Genomic DNA, 23,806 nt, shown 5'->3' on the forward strand with positions numbered 1-23,806 from the left:
TGTACCACCAAATACTTTTTATTATTTTTGGTACCACCTAACTGAAATACATATCTAACTAGGTGATCTAATTACCTATAATAGTGGTGCTGATTTTGGCTGTTTTTGCGTTTTGTGTACCATCTCAAAAAATTAAATGTACCACCAGTGGTACATGTACCACAGATTGAGAACCGCTGGCTTAGACGATTTTGACTGAGAAAGACATTTACGGTGACCTCTAATATATAATATCTATATTTAAAAAAATATTTGCAATTGGCCTAATTAAGACACTGGCCTTATTTGGCGACACTGCCTTAAACAATAAAGTATCAAATTTTTATTGCCGATTCTGACTACTTTTCATGTTTGTACATCATGTTTGTAAACATCCTAAGCGGTGACGATTTTGAACGCTCATATCTTTGTTTATATAAATATCGGCGCTTATTCGTGTCAAATTTCAATACGATACGAAACAAAACTTCAACCAAAACTCGGAATTCGAAAAATTCGTGTTTTTGACGTAGTCTTAGAAAAACTACCGGTTAGACGTTTCGTGTTACAATTAACATTAGAATTCGTAATTCGCGAGAAATTAAAAGGGTCTACACCGTGCAATAGTAAAGCATTAGAAGAGATAGAAAGATTGCGAAAACTGTAATAGGTATAAATAATGATTTTTATTTAAGAAATGTATGAAGAAATTACAGAAAATGTGCAATGTACGAATCAAATGTTGAAATAAATGCAAGACACGTGTCTTTTTTTAAACATGACGATATATTTTAATGTTTGAAAAGTGTAAGACTAAAAAGTTAAAAACAAAAAAATATGAAAAAAAAATTTAAGAAAAGCTTTTCTTTAGTTCCGAGTGACTAAAATTAAAAATATAAAAAATCAACAAAAAAGCAAAAAATAAAAATATTCAAACTTTATTCGAAAGACAGATTAAATAAACAAAAATCTCACACATTCGTTAAAAAATTGAAAAAATCCAACACATTCGTTAAAGAAAAGTGTGGGGCGCGTCTTCATCCAATAAACGGTTTAAGGATAAAAACTTTTTTACTTTTCGCGCCCCACGCTTTTCTTTAACGAATGTGTTAAATTTTTTCAATTTTTTAACGAATGTGTGAGATTTTTGTATATTTAAGTATATTTTCTCTTAACAGTTTTTTTTTTTAATAATCCTTTGAGTTTGAATTTTTTTTATTTTTTGCTTTTTAGTTGATTTTTTATAATATTTTTAATTTTAGTCACTCGTAATTAAAGAAAAGCGTTTCTTAAAATTTTTTTTTCATATTTTTTTATTCGTTTGTTGTAAGAATAATCGTCTTGGTAACACGGCTTATTACTATTAGCAAATATTTGTGCGGAACTCGGCTTTTAAAATGTTGGCGGAAGATAAGAATCAGATAAAGAAATTAAACATAAAATCAACCTCAGGTCTAATAAACTGATCTTCAACGTCACCCACTTCGATGACAATAATAACAAATAATATAATTTAAAGAACTGTGCACTAAGATCGATAAAGATACTCACAAAATGACTCAAAACACATCTATAGCGATACGCTATAATTACTATTTCTGCTAATTTTATTTTCTTAATTTTTAATTATTTTTTTCTCAAAAACGAAACAACATTAGTCATTCAAAATTCACATGTAAATACAAACCAGATGTTAAGAGGGACATGGTTTTACGAAACTGAATGTATCCTTCACCATATGTTTTTCGTTTGTGCGGTTTAACAAACTACACCCCTATAAATTAATTACCATATCAGATAATTACGTAACAACTCACTTAATGAATTCGAAATTGTTTTCTTAAAACTGCAAAAGTATAAGCCAGACCTAAATGATTTATTGCTCATCTGGTCAGAGGAAAGAAACACAAACATATTATCGTTTGTGGCTTTCTTTTCAGTCACTACTCAGCATGTGAACGATTCACACACACCGACCGCTCTCACTAACAATCGACCCTTTTCCGAGGCCTAAGCGAAACACATTTTTGTTACCAAAATAAATAAAATATTTACCGTTCGTTTTGTTATATTATTCTTATTGTTTTCAATTAATTCCGTCAACATCACCACCGGAATATTAAAGTGGCTCACAAATTGCATTATTGCTCGACCGTTTTGTTCGATGAGCAAGTTTATCAGACATGATCAAGCTGAAGCTGATTATTCCATCATTTTCCACACGAACAACGAAAAGAGCGTTTTCGAAAGAATAAAGAATGGTTATACATACTATGGTTGAGACGTAGGTCTATCCTATCACCATGATCCTGAATTAAAACAAGAGGCTAAAGGGTAGTGTGAACCTGGTTCCTCGGCTTCGAAACGAGTTCGTGTCCAGAAATCAAACAAGAAGGCGTTGGCATCAGTTATTTGGGATTCGAAAAGAATTTTGCTTGCGGATTACCTACTTGTAACCTGGTACATAAAACAATAAATTCTGAATATTATTGTGACCTTTTAGACCAACTGAAGGAAAAAAACTGTGAAAAAAGACCCAGGTTTGCAGAAGAAAAAAATCCTTTTCACCAGGACAATGCATCGTGTCATATAAACATTTCGTCACCCTAATTAACAAAACTCGTAACTCCATTTTTACTCAATTTGTAAATATATGCGCCATCTGTTTGTAAATTAATTTATCTGTCTTTTGACCAAATCCATCTGTCTTTTGACTCCATCTAAATGTAGAAATTAAATATAAGCGAAAAAGTAAACCTTGTAATTCCGTATCAGCTTTTGACTTCAGAAAACCACGTAACTCCAATTATGTTTATAATGCTTGTGTGCTTTTAACCTCGTAACTCCAAATTATTATTGGTTTAATTGGGACAAACCTCGTAACTCCACAAAATTTTAGAAAATTTTAAAAATGATTCTCCACAATCAGGTATATTCTTTTATTTTAAAATGTTCGATTAATTTTGACTTGTGCTGCACTCCCCACCATCGCAAGTAAAGTTCGGACTAGGCAAAAAATTGAGTGCCATTTATGTGCTAATTAGTTGCTCTAATCCGAATTTTGTTGCCAACCCGTTGAGCAGGAAATTGCGTTGAAAGTGGGTGGGGCAGCTTAATGGAAAGCTGGATACCCCCACACCGAAAAAAGTTAAAACTTGGTAAAAAATTTACTTTTATTTATGTGCTAATTAGTTGCTCTATTTCGGATTTTGTTGCTCTAAGCGTTAAGTAGGAAATCGCGTTAAAAGTGGGGCGGGGCCAGCTTGTCATTAAGCTGAACCCCTTACTTTTAACACGATTTCCTGTTGATTTTGAGCAACAAAATTCAGATTAGAGCAACTAATTAGCACATAAATAGCACTAAATTTTTTGCCTACTCCGAACTTTATTCGCAATGGTGGGGGGTGCAGCTTAATAGGGGTTAAAATCCTTAGATGCTTCGAATTATTAGTCCACATTCGACTGGGCGTCAAGCTATGAAAGGAGGTATATCATGATTTAACCTAAATTGCCTTTATCAGAATTATGAGATATGTTCCATAAAATGTTAATAAAACGTAAGGGATATCACTACAGGCGCAATGAAGGGGAGCAAAGTATGCTAAATGTGCAGTCACTCGAGCGTTATGGGGACCTATTGGGTTGAGAAGAGTAGGTCCTAAAACAAAAAAAAAATAAGTAAAGTTTTCCATTTTAGTGGGGACTTTCCATTTTTAATTTAGTTTTCCATTTCCAACAATCGTCTTTTTAGATTATATCGCCATATATCCATAATTCGAAAAAATGTCTCGAATAAAAGTTACTTATTTTTACGTAAGGAATCCAAATCTGCAATAAAAAAATGGGGGTTTCCATTTAACATTTTAAAGTAACCCCCACCCCACCTCCGTGGGGGGTCGTGTTTGGTGCCATTCGATAGATTTTTCAAAAATATTGAATAAGTGTATTTTTCAGTTTTTCGATCTGATGTTCATTTCACGAAATATCGCGGGATTCGTATTAAAAATTTACCCCCACCCCTCTCAGTGGAAAGTTGTGTTTGGTATCATTCGATAGATTTTTGAAAAATATTGAGCACGTATTTTTTAGTTTTTCCATTTGTCATTCATTTCGCGAAATATTCGCTTTTTTCTTGTGAAACTTTGGCCCCGCCTCTTTACGCCCCTCTAAAATCGTCAGACTTTTGAAATATACATTGTTTTGCACGTACTCAACTTACCTTATCTTAATCTGACAATTTCGATTGCATTTTTTCGCCCCCCCCCTTAACGAACTTCCCTGCATCTGCATTAAGAGCCAATATATCGACACCCCCACCGAACAAGGTTGTAACTCAAGTTATATCTATTTTCAGATTTCAACACAGGCGAATTCAGCAAAAAATTGCGCACACGTCAATATAAACGACATAGTTTAATTCTCAATAATTTGGCTAATACTCCATTGAAAAAAGTTGTATGTTAACTTACGTGTGCCATTTTAGCGTGAAAAAGGCAGTAACACTGGATACTCCCTATGTTAAATATTTACTTTCTTTATACTTGACGATTAACAAGGTTGTTAAATTAGTTACAACTTTGTTGCACGTATGTTTAATTTATAAAGTATTTAACCATATGGTGTATCTCATAAGTCAATTTATCGAAATGAAAATAAAAAAAGGATTTAAGGACTTTTTCCATTTTGATAGTTGCGGTGGACAAAATAAATATAGAATAGTTTTTGCTACATACTTCTATATAGTGAAACAGTGTAATATTAACATTACACATGTATTTTTTAAAATAACATATTCACAAAACGAGGGTGATTCAATGCATGCCCTTATAGAAAAACGAAAAAAAAAACAATGGATAACCATGATACGATATGCCAAAGCATCAGGCAAGCCTAAATCCGTAACTGAATTAAATCAGAACCACATTCTAAATTTTAACCTATTTAAGGACACACATGCTAATTTTGAAGTATGTATATATTAATAGTAAAAGACTAAAGTAATCAAGTAAAATGGTCTAGAATTAAATATTTAGATACAGATACGCAATAAAAATGTGAAAAATTTGAGATATTTTACACCATGATTTTTTCATAGTGATAGAATATTATTGTTATTGTAAAATTTATAATTTAAAATTAAAATTATGAAAACTGTTAGTTGATATTTTGTTTAAATATCCTATAAAACCTCATTTTCTCCTAGTTATATTGCAAATAACTCAAAACATACAACCTTTTAATAGTTAAACGGGAAAAACAACAGAGAGTGTAAAATGGTTGTTAGGCGACTTACAACCTTTTTCTACGAATACTCATGTTTAATCTCAAGGTTGTATCTCAATCAAACTCAAGATTTTCAATAGTTATTAAAACATAAAATCCTTTATAAAAGGTATATTTGTTAAAATCCCTATACAGGGCTACATCAAAGACATAACTAGTTTTCGATCGGTTGACCGATCATCATCAGTGTAATCTTAGAATCTACATGCTAACCACCAAAGTAAAAATATTTAGGTACAAACCCTTTATAATTGATCCGTCATAGGAACATATGAAGAAGATGTGATTTATAACATGGATGTATAAAGTATCCAATGTTTTATGCCCGAGGTACCAATGAGCTCAATCTGACAAGTTCACATCATGGCTGTATGGAAGCAAGTGATTAAAATTACAAAACATACATCTCACCTCACAGTAATCCCTTATTATGGTATAAATATCATATCACCTTAGTGTAAAAGAGTCTAATCATTTCGCTACAAATTTTTAAAGTCATGTTTTCGTTTTTTGCCTCTCCTGTAAAATCGCTAGAACTGAGTTACAACCTTGTTCGATGAGGGTGTCGATATTATGGTAGAGGTTACATTTTCAGGGTAGAAGGTTTCTCCCCATGTAATAATATGACGCGCTCGAGTAACTGCAAAAATCCCCGCTTGGGCTCCCCTACCATATCAATTATATGCAATTATTTTATAATTTTTTTGTGTAAATATTTTGAACTCTACGAAAAAGCGTTAATATCGACAACGCAGCGATGAACGGATTGCCAAGTTTCACAAATTAAGGAATTAAAATGTAGCATGTTTACTTAATTCATCCGAAATATGCGAAGTGTCCGATTCGTTCGGTTGAAGCTTGGACATTCGAATCGAAGTGTGTCGACTCGAGACAGGCCAGTGGCGACTCACTGTCGCCCAATCTGTTTACCTATAATTTGATTACGGGTATGTCTCGGAATGCTCCTACTCGTGGAATAATGACAGACTAAAAGAGTCTCATTCGGAAATTAATGTAAAATGTAAATCATATTATTTCTTTAATTACGGTCAGTCTGGGTTTTTTGCTCCAGTGGTCTGCGACCTTTACGTTTACTTTCTACTAGCATTTTCCTAATCGTGTATAGTGTATGTAACGATAGAATATTTCACGTAAAGAAACAATAAAAAAAAGCAGGTGAACCGATCATTAATTTTACCAGGTCATAATAATTAATTATAAAATAAAACTGAGTTCTAACTCGGAAAATACTTCAGAGGCAAAAATTGTACGAGGCCCTTTCAATAAGTCTTTGATTGTATAGAATAGGAACCAAACTTATATGGAATCCAGTGGCGGCTCTTGGCTTTAGGGACAGGGTCGGCAAGGTTTTGTCTCCAAGGGCTTCAATTTCATAGGAGATCTTTGGTTTTTGTTTTTTTATTTTTTTTTTGTTTTTTTTTTGTTTTTTTTTTGTTTTTTTCCTATAAATTTAGAAACTATACCTGTTTATAAATTAACTCTAGTCTATGTTGTTTCGAAGTAGCAAAATGGGTTATAATGTATGTAATTGTAAAATTTATTATTGTTTTGGAGGGATTTTAAAAGTTTTTTTCATGGTGTTTCATCTCTCCTGTTTCATGGTGTTTCGACAATACGTTTTGACTCTTTTGAGACAAGAGAAATCCCGTTCATTTGAGACAGAATTTGCCCACATTTGAGCACAATAATTTATTAATTTCGGGAGCAGTTTGTTGTACCTAATGAATTGCAGTATATAAAATTATACATAGTCTGTAACTTATCCCACCTTCCGAAAATATTTGAATCAGAATATAAAACTGTTAATTCATTTTCTTATTTTATTTGATTAAAAAATGATGGATAATTTTTAATGAACTTGTCTAATAGATATTTTGAAAATTCTTTGGCGTAACTTTTAAATTTTGAATAGTCAAAGAGGTCAATGACTTATAACAGTGAGTAAATAATAGTTTTGCCTGGTGCAATTGTTTTAACTTTTGTCCGGAGACCATACAATTCACTGGACATCAAGACAGCCCCGTCATAAATTTGCCTTACCAATTTATTTTTGATATCAAAAAATTTAATCTATCCTTTAAATTAAAACACCAAAAATATATTCTGTCTTATGGCTTCTACTCACATCTGAAAACCTAACAACCTCTCATAAATTTAGACGTAACGCGTATCGAAGAACAATTATTGATACTTGTGAATGACATGTTACCTCTATCAGTAGTTTCGTCTACTTCTACCGAAAAGGATCAAAATGTAACTACTAATTGATTCTTTCATTCTGTGCTGTTTAGGTACGCCGGTATATTCTTCGAGTCAGAAAATAAATTAGAAAATTCCAGATCGTATTTGTTAAACAATTTTATTTGTTCTCTATAATTAACTTGATTTAACGAATGCTTCGATACATCCTGTCCCCTAAATGGTAATTCCTAACAACTTAAAAGAATTACAATATCAATAATAATATTAATAATTAAACGACGTAAAACTACTTACTTATTTCATAATTATCCCGGGCGCGCCAGCGCCAGCAAGGCAATACGTGGCTACGTATTACGTGAGTTTCTGCCGTTTGCAGATCACCGCTCGGCCTCGGCAGAGGTACCCGCTGCCGTACTTTGCATTCAAATAAGTACGGAGAATGTATAATTGGTTGCCTATCGGCTAATATTCCATAGCTTCTTATTATATAGCAAATCCTCGATCTGAGGACGGCATGCTGTGCCGGGCTTTATAATAAGAATTCACACAATCGCAATCGGGTGCGGGTGCATGGCTATAGGATCATTAATTTGAAAAGTCTCTTACGCACAGGGATCACTTAACTAACGTATCGGGATCGAAGTCTTTTAAAAACAATGAATAAAATTTAGTCTGTATTATCTCACAGATATATTTTTTATTTCACAGAAATGAATATCATCAACTCCGATTAAATTAAATATTTAAAAAATCTATAATGTGTCCATAAATGTGTGGGTCGGCACTGCCGACCCTGCCGACCCTGACGAGCCGCCACTGATGGAATCACTATGTTTTTGAAACCTGCAGCTTTTGGAAGCTATAGGTGTAAATATTTTAGTTGAAACGATAAGAAGAAGAGTTGCCGTACCCAAGGACTATATAGCAGGAGGAAGTTACGGGATGCCGAGTTAATCAGGGAACACAAGATTGATCACGAAAATTGGTGTCTTCAACACCAAAACTGGAACATAGGAAATTGGGAAAGTGTGCTATTTTCAAATGAAAGTAGGATTTGTAAAATCAGATGATTAACGAATTCGGGTACTTACAGGGCGAGGAGGACAAGCAAGAACGGAAACTGCCAGATTTGTTCATAAATATAAAAGACGAAGAGTCATGTTGTGGGGAGGAATATTATCATCGGTAAAAAAATCCTTTAATTTTCATCCAACCAACTTTAATAGCTCGCAGATATGTTGATTTGGTCCTATAGCCTGTATTTAGGCTCGTGAGAGATGCGATATGAAAGAAAATTTAATTTAGCATTAATTCGCTCAAAATAACAAAAAATATCAAATGATTCCATATAAGTTTGGTTAAGTCAAGTGTATACCTACATATGTATTTCTAAATAGATTTAAATATAAAAGTTTAGAGGCAGCAACATAGCATTAATAGCAACATTTCCAATGAGTTTTATGACATACCTATGATTCTCATTCAAATAATATCCATTGAGACATTTTTTGTGTTTTTGTATCCACAACTTAAGCTTCCATTATGCCTCAGAAATCAAGCGCAAAACAGCTAAATTAATTGAAATATAGAAAGAGCGAAGAGTAACAAGGATTGTAACAACTAAGCTCAGGTTGGGCAATGCCCTTATGTCTCATATTGCTACATACGCAGCTCGAACATGGACTCTCAATAAAAATCGATAGAAGGAAGTTTTAAACATTCGAAATGTGGGCCTACAGTTGGGGGAATTCTATAAGTTGGACAGAACACAGTGTGGCGACACGTTTCAATTACTATTTTACTATTTTTTAAATGCTAATTTTAATTTTACTTTTTAATAACTTTTTCAAAATGAAATAATATGGACCATTTAAAATTCACACCTCTTTCTATACGAAACCAGATGTAAGGGCCTGTTCAGTCTCAGTTTATTTATGGGAAACAAAATTCCCATTAAATAGTTACCTTATCAGACCTTATGTCAATAAATCACTTTTTAAATGCATTCGAAGACGCTTCTTAAAACTACAGAAATGTTTTCAGCTTTTAAAACACCAGATAAAGGGCCAGCCTCTTTATGTCAATAAATTAGTCTTCAACGTAAAACCACAGACATGTGTTTTTAGTTCAGCCACAGCAGTCTGACACAAACCCTCGTCCCGCAAAGAATAACAAACCCTCTTACGAGATATAAGCACGCCTTTTTAACCAAAAATAAATAAATATATTATTAAGACTAAGTTTTCACTCTAATGGCACATAAAACAACATAATGCTATTCTACACCCCACCAGAATGAAAACAATGGGAACCTTCTCTGTTAAATTGAAGTCTCAGTTAAATTGAAAGTGGTTATTCATTTTTAAATATATTATTGTTCGTTGTCTTACACTTATTGTAATTTCATTTAATTGTTTCCGTAAACCACCAACGGAACAACAGAACTAACCTGTCAATTCTGGAAAAGCTTCATATATAAGACATTAGTCTGGACTTTAACAGATACTCTTCTCAAGAAATTGGAAGCCTTTGAAATTTGGGTATACCGAAGAATCCTACGAATAAGTTGGGTGGATAGAGTTCGTAACGAAGTTGTTTTGCACCGGATGGGAAAAGTCACAGAAGTCGTCAGAATAGTTAAAAATCGAAAACTTGAATATTTTGGCCATGTTATGCGACACCCAGAGAGATATAATATACTCCATTTAATAATACAAGGCAAGGTAGACGGAAGAATAGGGCCAGGTCGAAGAAGAACGTCATGGCTTAAAAACCTGAGAGAATGGTATAACAGATCATCTGCATCCCTTTTCCGAGCTGCCGTTAACAAAATTACTATAGCCAATTTGATAGCCAACGTTCGATAATCGAGCACGGCACATGAAGAAGAAGAAGATAAGACATGCTTCATGTAACAGACAAAACATAAAGACGATTTAAACTAATACGACTATGGCACTGAAGAGTATTCTTCTTCCCCCTTTTCAGCTTTTCCCTATTCAAGGGTCGCTGTTCCTTACTCGTCTTTGCTACTCATTCCTGTCCATAGTGTCCATCGTATCTTCTTCATGTAAACCTTTCTCTGTCAAGTCCTTTGTCGCACAGTCCTTCCATTTTCGCATCGGTTTTCCTCTACCTCTCTTTCTAACAGGTCTATCATTGTCCCACATAGTTCTCATTTGTATGTTTGACGTGACCAAACCACTGCATTCTTTGTTCTTGAACCTTTTTTGAAACTGCTATACAGATGAAACACCACCCTGTTATCCACTAACAGAAACTCCTTCCACAAGGTATCCTCCTCCCAGAAGTTATCCCACAAAGTGGGATTTCAATCGACTGGTCGACGTGGCGCATGCTGATCCGTTTAAGAACCGGCGTAGCACTGACCAAATCAAACCTTATTAAATGAGGTCTGCTGAACGTGAATGAAAAGCGTACAAATGCGACTGCGGAGCAATACAGAACATGGAACATCTACTAGCCTGTTCAAGCTGCCCGCATAGATGCAGTCTGAACGACATATGGACAGGCCAACATTTGGACACAGCCCAATACTGGGCTCGCAACATCGACGTCGCTACTTGTGGCGTATGCTGACGACATAGCATTAATTAGCAGAAACCTAAACAGCTTAAAGGAAGAATTTACGAAGTTATGCAAAGAAGCATCCAAAAGGGGCTTAGAAATAAATCAAAACAAAACAAAATACCTAATATGCTCAAGAAAAAACCCAGTTAATATGATAAGCTTAGATATTGGTGAATATGAATTTGAAAAGGTAGAACATTTTAAATATCTTGGAGTCTCAGTTAATGTAATGGAACTAATGATAGAAGTATCGAAATTAATGAAAGAATCCAGGCAGGAAACAGAACCTACTGGAAATACAGTAACTTCCTCAAAGATAAGAAGCTTACTCAGAATACAAAACTGAAAATTTACAAAGCAGCAATTAGACCAGTAATCACATATGGTGCTGAAGTAATGTGTCTGACACAGAAAGAGAAAGAAAGATTGAGGATCCTAGAAAGGAAAATAATTCGGAGGATAGCAGGACCACTAAACATAGGTAATAATTAATTTAGAAAACTCATGAACCACGAAGTAAGAGAACTTCTGAAAGGAGAAGACATCGTCAGATTTATCAAGGCACAGAGACTCAGATGGATGTAACATATAGAAAGGAGGAATCCAGAAGCCGTTATCAAGAAAATTTCCAAATGGAGACATGTATCAGGCAGACCACGATGAAGACCCAAAACTAGATGGGAGAACCAGATAGTGGAGGACCTTAAGAAGATGGGAGTCAGAGAATGGGTAACCAGAAGCAAAAACAGGAACGAATGGAGGAAAATTGTAGAAGGTGCCAAGTCACACAACCAATTGTAAAACCAAAATGTTAGAAGAGCCCAAAGAGGGCGACAATCACTCCGCTAGGAGTGTAGATGCCATGATGATGCCCACTACTGGGCTCAGAAATGATGTTTTTCGGACACGAAAAAGTAAAGTAAGGCATGAATATATCTAATCAGAACTGGGAACTATCTACAACCCTTGAATTCTTAAAATCTAGACATCGTAGTCGTAGTCCCAAAATATGAAATTAAGATATGTATAAAGAGGAAGAGCATAAAAATTTCAGACTAAAGAATTGAAACCTTTTTCTGTTGTATGCGATCATTATCCCATACTGAGTACTAATATTTAGATAGTATTTTTTGTAGATACGGTGAAATTTTAATTTCACAAATGCTGCAACTACTTGTACCTATCTTAAAATGAAGAGATTGGAGGAAACTGATAGGGTGCATTTCCATTCAACACGGTATACGATTTCGTCGGTACCTCGCGACATTGATTGGTGCGGCAAGAGGCAAGGCGAGCGGAGAGAGCATGCAAGCAAATCAACCAAGTAGTAGTAGGTATAGCATCAACAACGAGGAGCCGCGATGGTGACGTCACGCGAATGCTGGCGCCAGGCGTCCATATGCCGGCGCCCGTAAGGTGCACGTAGATCGATCATATACACCTGGTACCTCCGCTCTCTTTCTCACTCTCTCTCCGATCTAGAGGTGTTCTGACGGATCCTGATTATGATTCGATGCTTTCGAATCAACTATCACTATGAGAATATATTTAAGGAAAAACAGTTTTTTGCCGCTATGTGATTCCATCCAGCTTAATCAAATCATTTCGAAACTTTTCATGAGTTCACTTAAATCAAGTAATTTAATTGTTTTTAAAAATATCCGTTGGTTTTAAATGTTTATTAAACCTTTAATAACAAAATCAATTAACTTATTGGTAAATTAAGTAGTATCATTAACAGTCCCAGTTTTAAAATTTCTGCGGTTAAGAAAAGTTTCTCTGTCTTTCTTTTCCGCTGTCGCTCTTTTTTACTTTCTTTCTCCTTATTATCTCCCTCTTTCCTTCTTTATTTTGTTCACACAAATGTAGTTAATAAAAACAACCGATTAAGTTGTAGAGGTATGTAAAATAATGGTAGAATAGAACATTTGATAGGTTCAGATTTACTTTACCTTTTTGAGTCTGGATCCAAATATAGTTTTTCTGCCTAGGTCTAGGTGTATCAAGGGTGTACTGTGATGGGCAAGCTCTGCATACTCACAGGTGCTCCACATTCTGTAGTTCCTTACAGTCACAAAGTACGTCGTTATCTTTCTTTATACCCTATGTAATGAGGTTCTTTTTTACAGTGTAAATGTCGGTGCGTATGCGCTCGAGTCCTCCAGGTTCTTCAGACCAGGTTCATTCCATTAAGTGGTTCTGGGTGTAGGGGGAACGTTTCTCGTAAACCTTTTCCTTGATTTAATCCAGCTGGTTCCTATCAATTCGTCAGAGTCGTATAATTATCGTTATCTTTCTTTATACCCTATGTAATGAGGTTCCTTTTTACAGTGTAAATGTCGGTGCGTATGCGCTTGAGTCCTCCAGGTTCTTCAGACCAGGTTCATTCCATTAAGTGGTTCTAGGTGTAGGGGGAACGTTTCTCGTAAACCTTTTCCTTGATTTAATCCAGCTGGTTCCTATCAATTCGTCAGGGTCGTATAATTGGTACCTTTCATCGAAAATTGGCCTGAACTTCTCCACATATTGCGAAGCGCATCTACGGCCTTCTGGTGATGCGAATCCAGCTGCCCTGTATAGTAGGAATAGAGGGGTAGATTTCATACAGCCGGTAGTTGTTCTACATGTTTGCCTTAAGGGGCCGTTCAAGTATTACGTAACGCAGGTTGGGGGGGGGGGGGTCAAAAATCTTCAAAAACTGCGTTATGCAATAGTTAAACACCCATTAGAGTGCGTTACGTAGGGGGGGAGGGGTTAAAAATCTTCAAAAATCGCGTTACGTAATACTTGAACGCTCCCTAATGCAGTAGTGACTTGTTGGGCGTGTCTAGATCTACCTCACACGGGACAACCATATTTCCCTGCCGAGAAACACAAGACTTTAGCTGTTGACTTTAAGACCCATGGGTTTGCACCCGATTTGCTCCCTACAAGTTTACGGAGAAAGTTGTTTCTCGTAGTAACCTTTTGTCTTGTACTTTGACAATGGAATTTATATGTTAGTGACCGGTCTGACAATATATTTGGGCCAGTTGGTATATTCCAAGGTAGGATCAGAAAATAGCTAGGTTCAGAAAATCATATCAACGTTGTTCACGAAAACTCTGATTCTATCCAACTAGAAATTTATCAAGGAACAGGATACTTGTGGCATTTTCGATTCCTTCGACCTTTACCTTTCCATATATTATGTATTACGAGAGGAAGACTATTTGACGAATATTGAGCATAGCATCGACCATAGCAGTTCTTTCTAAATTTTCATCTGTTCCAGAATTGGTTAATTTGTACTGCGGGCTAAAAAAGTAATTTTCAGCATTCGTCCCTAACAAAGCGTTCCGCAAGCATGTATTCTTCTCAAAATGTGTGCCAAATTTGAAAATCGTTTTAACACGTAACTCACTCACATTAAACATAACAATGAAAATACATGTGCGAGCTGAAGAAGCATGAACACCACCATTCTTTATGTAGAATAAATGGAACATGTTGACATTTCTTTTAGAATACATAATATGACGCCTGAAGCAGTCATGTGCACCTAACAGTAGTGACGGTATGGCGTCTTTAGGCGTCATAATCATTCAAAGGATTATGAAGCTAAATTATGCTAAACCAGCATTATCCTGGATGGATTAGTAGACGTGGAAATGAACCGTGGGCTCCAAGGTAGCCAGACATTACTCCTACGGATTTCTCAATCTGGGGCATGCTTAAGAACATAGCTTTTGCTCGAAGATCATAAAAGTGGAAGATCTCGAACATTGGATAACATTGAGTTAGATAAAGTACACGTCAGTTTGGCTCATTCTTAAGCCAATAATACTATAGGTAGTTCAGCCAATTGTCGTTGTCAAGCAACTTCCGTTAAAAAATTCCGTGCTTAATTTGTTTAAGAACGTCACTTTCTAAGACACTTTTATAACGACTAATTTACATCAATGTTGCACTTTTGAAGTTATTTTTTGCACTCAATCCGGTGATTCGATTCATTGATCGACATCAAAGAACCGTCTCAGAAGAGAATCGTGAGTGTCTTACCCCATCTCTACACCGGCTTGCTCGTTCCTTCCACTTTTAAACTTTTACACCTTTTATTATTCGGATATGGGTTGTGTACACCGGTCATACTTCACTCACTCGGCTAACCGTCTGCTGCCCCCGTTTGCTCGCTTCAAGGACCTCACTAATCCGGCAAAAAGACGAGTCCAAAGGGGTAGACGGGAGATGAGTAACCGATTGGGTCTTATAGATTTAACAGGGTAATAGATGTTTAAAAAACAGACTTTCGTATAAAATGTTTAGGAAAAATAATTGATACTTTGGTTTTTTAACTAAATGTAGTTTGAAGTACATACTTCGTGTTTTTATGTTACAATTTTATCCTATCGATACTGCTCTACAAAGTCGGTAGTATTTAGGTCGGTAAGATTGTAGGTCAGAAGAGGGAATAAAAATAGAACATTTTAGGTGAGGACTGAAATTCTTACATTAAAAAAGGTTCTGCGAAAGGATAGAAGAACAAAATATTGAAATTGGAAGAAATATACAAACAAGCTGGAGCAAATATAAATTTAATAAGAAAATACCAGTTGCTCTCCATTAAATTAGAGACAAGAACTCCACGAAATAAAAACAAATGGACAACAAAGCAATGTTGGTTTAAATAAGAATGAGCAAACTGTTGAACCTTACTAGGAATATAATGAATCAATGGCACAATTACGTGGTATCTTTTTTCGTGCAACCTGGTTCATGAATCTAGCTCGAGTCAAGTCAGGATGTATAAAACTAGGTATGTTTCAAAAGATAGGCGATGTGCTAAACGTGCTCTTCCGAGTTAGCACGAATTAGCCCTATCATTTGCTCAAAGTAATAATGATAATCATGAACAAGTCGAGCTTCGAAGGCTTTATCGTGAAATAGTAGTTGGTTTATTATTTAATTCTGTAGTTGTGATTCACATTAATCATAAATACTTACACTATAATCAAATACCTCAAGGAAAGACTACTTAGCAGTTTCATGTTACTCTCAATAGTGTCCATCAATAACAAATAAAGTTTAGATACCTTTTGGGTACTTATTCTTGTTACATTTTCTCATCAGAATGTTGTTACCTAACTCAAAAAACCTTATTTTGTGCTTATTTGCTTTTTATAAAGTTTATAAATACCTATTATATAAAAAAAATTATTGTTTTGTAACCTGACAAATTTTTGGAGTCAGAAATCTGCACGATATTTATCTTAGGATTTATATACATGTTGACTCAACCAATATTTATTTGCTCTAAGATAAATTTTCTAATAGTGATTGACAGTGGCGCGTCTAGGATTATTTTTGAACTAAAAATGAAAGTAGTGGACAGGGACGTACTCGATATCTTTACTGGAAGACTATTTGCTGGACGAAACGAAATTTTTCAGTAATAAAAGCAAAAATTGATGTACACAAGTATACAACCAGCAATTTAACAAAATTTTATCCAACAAGTAGTCCGATAAAAAGATTAAATATATTTCAACGGAAAAAAATATAAAATATTAATATTAGTGTAAAAAATGTAAATTGTCATGTAAATAAAAATTAGAGATGAGAATGAAATGCCTAGTGATCAATTGATCTAACTTAATAAGAGATCCCACATAACGGCATATACAAAGAAAATATGAAGCTAATTGCAGGTTTTACGTGGAGATGTTGGCTTCAATGGAGATGTTGGTCCATTATGGTAGCAGCTAAGACGGTAGCAGAATAGCAGCTAAGACTTCAGCAGTTGTTCTCATTTTATTTTGTAAATTACTCCGCGATTCAAAAATATATTCCGGCGTACCTCACTTTACGAGTGACAGACAAAAAAGAAATTGAAAATAAAAGTTGACAATACTTTAAACGCGTTTTTCTCAAAACTGCTTTTTTCAAAGGCTGTAGACATTGCAACTCAAAATCTACTTGACCAACCCACCTAGAATTTTGTATATATTTTCTTTAGACATTCCTTGAGGTAACGCTGAAATATTTTTTGTTTTATGGATATTTTTTGTTTAACAATAATAAATATGTTGATTTTAACCCTTTTTGCAAAAAAATCGTTCTTTTCATTTCTGAGTGATATCAAAAAGTCAAAATTCGATAAAACTAAAAAAAACTAACGATAGCGTTACCTCGAGAAACTCGATAAGCTAATAAAATCTTTTTGACTTTTTTGTTTACCTTACCATGATCCAATGATGAGTTCTGATGTCCACCGCAAAATTCATTATGTTTTGAGGTGTCTTCAAAAATTTGCCACTGTTGGCTTATTTTTTCCTATTTTCCTTGAATTTTTTCTTGAATAATCTATGAATTGTACTGAATATGCCTATTTAATTTAAAAATAAAATAATTCTACCATATTTTCAAAAAAAAAAAAATGTGCTTGAAATATTGATTTCAACCCCTACGCCCCCCCTTAAGTATAGTGGGACACGATTTTGATAGGCAACCCATGCTAGAAATATTTGTCTAAATGTTTATACAGACCTATACTCGGATCCCGTACTAACATTGCATCCTCTTAATACCTAATAATTTTATTTTACAAATTGATCAAAACTAATTGGTAATATTTTTTTCCAGATTCTGTGAATCCCCTGGAATGGTGTAGGCTAGCCTATTGGGAGTTGTCCCAACGAGTCGGACCACTCTTTCCTGTAGAGCCTCCTGCCGTGAATATTTTTGGAAACGTATCCCATCCCGATGGCCTTAGCTTAGAAACATTAGCTCGACATAGTTTTAGTCCTCCCAAGTCAACGGCGGTTGAAAAAACTAGGGATAAAATTGGTTTAGGTGAGTAATACACTTCCAAATCTTCCAAACTATTTTAAGTGTATTCTAGGACATATTGTCACAATCTGTGAACTAACAATGTGACCAAACCATTACAGTATTTGTTCTTGAATTGGGACTGTAGGCTTTTTCCCTAATCAAGTCATCCCTGATCCTGTTCCTTCTACAACATTCACCGTAACGTTTTCATTTCATTTAACTCTATCTGCGTTTCCCGAATCTTCTTTACAGACCATACTTCACCGCCGTACACCAAAGCAGGTCTCACCACACTCTTGTATATCTTTCCTTTCAGTCCTTTCTCGATGTTTCTCTCATTCGCTTCCAGTTGAACCAACCATCTCGATCGAGTGTCCAGTTTTCCCCCAAACAATTCAATGCCCCAACCATTCCTATTCCTCCCAACCCCATATACTCCGTTTTTTCTTGCTAACCTTAAGTCCTGCCTATACAATAGTCATTCTCGAACACTCCAACTTCTTCTCCAATATTTGGCCTCCCTTACGTCCTCTGACAGTATATCCCATGTATATCCATAACAAAATTAAACAAGTAGAGACTCAATGAAGACTTTGACCACTACATTACTACATTCAATATTTGTAAATTGTAAAGTTGCAAGTTTTTCATATTTGTTATTGTCTCTTCTGTGTTGTTAAGTCAGATCCCGATGAAATACAAGGGCAAGTCAATACGTCCTTGAGTTTTTGAATTTCCCGCCTCTTAGTTTAGATGGCAACACTGCTTCAGGCAACTCTCACTTGTCACTTGACTCCGGTCTAGATTTGAACAAGCTGCGTTTCTGCGTATTTAGTTGTGTATTTGGCAGCCGTTGATAGCATACTACTGCGTGTTTTGAGAAGACAATGAAAACAAGTGGCCAAACGTGGAATAAATGGAAAAACTAAAATGAAAAAACCCATGCTAAGCTTGATAAATATTATGGAAACTCTGCACCATCCATTTCCATGGTAAAGAAGTGGTTTACTGAATTTCGATGTGGTCGTACAAGCACGGAAGATGCCGAACGTTCTGGACGCCCAGTGGAGGTCTCTAGATCCGAAACAGTTGAAAAAATTCACGATATGGTTTTGGCCGATCGGAGATTAAAAGTAAGAGAGATTGACGAAACCATAGGCACCTCATATGGCTCAGTGGTTTCAATTTTGAATGATCACATGGATATAAGAAAGTTTTTTGCAAGATGGGTGCCGCGTTTGCTCACAATCGACCACAAACCCAACCGTGTGACAATTTTCCAAGAATGTTTAGCGTTGTTCAGACGCAATATCGATCAGTTTTTGAGCCGTTGCGTAACCTTGACGAAACGTGGATCCTACAACAAACCGGGGACAGCCGTCAAAACAGTGGGTTTCTCGGGGTGAATCGGCCCCAAAGACGGTAAAGGTGGGTTTATTAGCCAAATCCATGGTTATAATTTTTTGGGATGCACGAGGTATAATCCACATTGACTACCATCAAAATGGGAACACAATCAATAACAAATATACAAACCGATTGGATCGACTCAATGAGGAATTGAGGACCACATTTGGCCAAGAAGAAAGTTGTTTTGCAAGGAACATGCAAGGGTGCACACATGTGCAGTTTCCATGGCAAAAATTTATGAATTAGGCTACGAATTGCTCCATCATCCGCCCCGTTTTCCAGATTTATCTCCGAGTGACTATTTCTTGTTTTCTAACTTTGTTGTTAATTTGGGTTTATATCACTGCGGACACTAAATCCATTCGCCAATTTTACTATTTTTTATTTTATTAGCCATTTTTTCGTATTTTATCCTAAAACTAATACTAATATTAATCTCCAAGAAACAATTCTACTAATAAATATTTTTTGTATTTTTTTAAATAATTTTTAATAATATATTTTTTTGTATTTTTTTTTCTCAATGATGTTTTCACAGTTCCACAGCAAAAACTGCAACATTCTTCTTTAGCCCTCTACTTAATTCGAAAGCTTTTTACTATGGACTGTCTAAGTTCGTCATTCATTTATTTGTATCTACATGTTTTTTACTATCTTTTTTTAATTATATTTTTTTTCTATTATTTTTTTATATATTTTTTTTGTATATACTTTTCTATATTTTTTCCTTCTTTTTTTTATTTTTTAAATGGCTAGACGGAAAGAGATTTGACTCCAACAACGAAATCATTTCACAAAAATGCCTATTTTGATGACCATGACAATTCATATTTTTCGGAAGGGATAAGAAAATTGAAGAAAACAATATCGGGAAAAGCGTCTAATCTTACTGTACTCTGTTCTACGCACTATGCAATGACTGAAATAATAATTATAATTTTTTTTATTTTAGGAGTAACATTATCTCGGGAAGATGAGTGCGTCTGGGTGTATAATCGCTCGGACAATCCCATCTTCGTGAATTCCTTGACTCTGGAGGATTCAGACTATCTCTCACCTACTAAAGTACCTGCCGAGCACTGCCTTTGTGTTTACGACCCCGTGAAGGCGGCTCAACAAAATTTTGGATGGAACTTCACCCGTCCGCATATAGGGCCTATCGATACTAATTCCATAACGATAAGTTTTGTCAAAGGTAAGCAACACCCAGAAAGGGGTATTTATTACTACATTACACATTATTATCAGCATACAAGGAAGATTTCCTTGGTATTTCTCTTGCAATTTCACCTGTAATCCTGATCAGAGTTGATATAGCGGAACCTTGATGCAATCCAACTTTTATATGAAATGTATCATAAATTTTTCTTCTTGGTGTACCTATAAGTAAGTAATGAATGTTGGTGATCATCATGGCAATCTTTATTTTCTCTGCAGCAGCGCGAAAAAGCTGCACAATATGTTGCGTTGAACCAGGCTCTGAGGTTCTTCAACCAGATGTTCCGCTTCCTGGACCTCGCTTTCCAAACATCTTTGCTTGCAGGAATGGCTTGTAGGAGGGAATATCTGGATTCATTTCGCGTAATGTTTCCGAACTACTGTAGCTTTCGATATTTGATGGTGGTTTTCGGTTATTCTTTATTCTTCTGAGGACCTCCGCATTCTCCGATATAGCCACATCTCAAGTGGGTCATTTAACACCATAAAAAACGACTGAGAAGACGTAGCATCGCAGCATTGTTACTTTTATACCAAAAGAAAGGTTGTGGAAAACATAGATCTAGGTTTTCCGATGTGCGCTCTTATCTCCTGGTTGTTGGTACATTCTTCATTTATTTTGGTGCTGAGGTAGTTCTAGTGCATGACTCTTTCTACTGGGGTTTAATTGACGTAGAGTTGGCCTAAAGATTCCGCAACAGCATAACATCAGTCAAGACATACCCAGGAGCTGATATCAAGTCAGACCATAACCCACTGATTGGCAAAATTAAGCTAAGGCTAAAGAATGTTAGCCGTAGTGTCAATCCAAAATTCGACATCAGGCTATTAAAAGACCAAAACACAGAACATAGTGTAAAACGGTATATACAGAACAACTTTAATACCGTTATTCAATCGGATGTAATGGACCAGGAGATAGAAAAGTTGCATACAGTTTCACAAGACATACGTGAGAAATTCCTCAAACCACCAAAAATAAAGAAGTAATCGTGACAAACGAGATTTTAGATATGATGGAAGAGAGGCGAAAGTCCAAAGATCAGGACATGTTATTATACAAAAGAATAGATAAAGATATCAAAAAAGCAATTAGAATAGCTAAGGATACACGACTAAGAGAACAGTGTGCGAAAATCCAGCAATTGCAACATAAACACGATTCATTCAATATGCACAAAAAAGTTAAAGAAGCTGCAGGCTTATACAAACCTAGAACAGTTGGGTGTTTGGCAGATAACCAAGGCAAACCACTGTTAAGCGTGGAAGAAAAACTAGACACGTGGAAGAAATATGTGGAAGTAACTTTTGCAGATGAAAGGCAGAATACCATTAAAGACACTGAATGCCAAACAGGACCCCATTACCATTGAAGAAGTCACGTCAGATATTAAAACAACTAAAGATGGTAAAGCTGTATGGCCTGACCAGTTTTATGTAGAATTCCTAAAACTTATGGATGAACAAGGAATAAAATGGATAACAACTGTATTCAACAAAATATACGTAACTGGAAAAATACCCCAAAGCTGCTTAAAGTCGACCTTCGTAACTTTACCCAAAAAAGTAAATGCCAAAACATGTGAAGACTACAGAACAATTAGCCTAATGAGCCACTTACTCAAAACGTTTCTGAAAGTGATACACGGCAGAATATATAAAAATGGGAAGAACAGGTATCATGGAAGCAGTTTGGATTCCGCGATGCCTTAGACACCTGAGAGGCTCTATTCGCTGTCCAAGTGCTTATGCAAAGATGCAGGGATATTGACTGTGACGTGTATATTTGTTTTATCGACTACAAAAAGGCGTTTGATAGAGTAAAACATGATAAACTCATAAACATCTTGAAAGAAGCGGGAGTAGTTGATAGAGACTTGAGAATCATATATAATTTGTATTTCAACCAAACTGCCAATATTAAAGTGGATGACCAATTGACAGAGGCAGTCTCCATAGATAGAGGAGTGAGGCAAGGATGCATCCTGTCCCCGGTACTGTTTAATACATACTCTGAATGTATCTTCGAGCAAGCGTTGGGAGAACTACAGGAAGGCGTATTAGTCAATGGAGTGCGTCTGAACAACATTAGAGATGCCGACGACGCTGTAGTTTTTGCAGACAGTCTAGATGGTTTGCAAATAATAATGTCGCGCATATCAGATATAAGTAGAGAATACGGACTTGGTCTCAATACGAAAAAAACAAAGTACATGGTAGTCAGTAAGCGCGAAATATTAAATACATAGCTTTTGGTTAACCAACAACTAATTGACAGGGTCGACAGCTACATATACCTTGGTACCAACATAAACAGCCAGTGGGACCACTCAAGTGAAATAAAACAACGCATAGGAAAAGCGAGATCAGCGTTCATAATGATGAAGTCTCTTTTCAGAAGCCACGATTTACATATTGCTACCAAAATCTCTATCATCAGATGCTATGTATTTTCTACTTTATTATACGGAGTAGAGGCCTGGACACTTTCCGAGGCTTCTTTGAGAAAACTCAAGGCATTCGAGATGTGGTGTTACAGGCGCATTTTGAGAATTTCGTGGGTGGATCGTGTGACTAATGTTGAGGTTCTACGTAGAATAGGCAAGGAATGCGAGATTATTAACACAATCAAAGAGCGCAAACTAGAATATCTTGGCCATGTTGTGAGGAATGAACAGAGATATGGCTTGTTGCAACTCATTCTTCAAGGAAAGGTATTTGGAAAGAGAGGACCAGAGAGAAGAAGAATATCTTGGCTTCAAAACCTGAGAAAGTGGTTTAATACATCGACAACCGGACTATTCAGAATAGCAGCAAGCAAAGTTAGGATAGCCATGCTGATCGCCAACATCCGGAGCGGATAGGCACCTTAAGAAGAAGAAGAGTTGGCCTTCTGTTATCTTTTTCTTGCTAATAATTATGAGTTTTGTCTTCTTTATGTTTATATTGAGTCCATATTGTTGACGATAATACATTGATTTTGTTCATAAGGACTTGTAGGTCTTCAATATTGTCAGTAAATACTATGGTGTCATCTGCACATTTGATGTTGTTTAACGGGTACCCGTTTCGTAGAATGCCTTGTCCAATTTCGTGCAAAGCTTCGTTAAATATTCTTTCAGAGTAGAGATTGAAGATTAAAGGAGACAAAATACAGTATTACCTCAGTCCACACATGATTTTCACCTATTCGGTGGTTCACCTTCAATTCTGAGATCTGCGGTCTCATTCCAGGTTCTAATTAGAGGTTTCTAATTATTTTCAGATCTTAGTTGTTAATTTCTGCTTCTTT

The 23,806-nt window shown here is 35.6% G+C and overlaps 1 protein-coding gene across 1 annotated transcript in view; it reads left to right on the plus strand.

Moving 5' to 3' along the window:
* LOC114326142 (mothers against decapentaplegic homolog 6) overlaps positions 1-23,806 on the plus strand; it is a 245,817-nt gene that overhangs the window by 212,231 nt on the left and 9,780 nt on the right. The window contains exons 4-5 of the mRNA XM_028274389.2: positions 17,698-17,907; positions 20,249-20,491. Of these exons, the coding sequence (XP_028130190.1) occupies positions 17,698-17,907; positions 20,249-20,491 (453 nt within the window). The remainder of the gene's footprint in view (positions 1-17,697; positions 17,908-20,248; positions 20,492-23,806) is intronic.

Source organism: Diabrotica virgifera, chromosome 5, assembly GCF_917563875.1.
Source record: "Diabrotica virgifera virgifera chromosome 5, PGI_DIABVI_V3a".
Lineage (NCBI taxonomy): Eukaryota > Metazoa > Arthropoda > Insecta > Coleoptera > Chrysomelidae > Diabrotica > Diabrotica virgifera.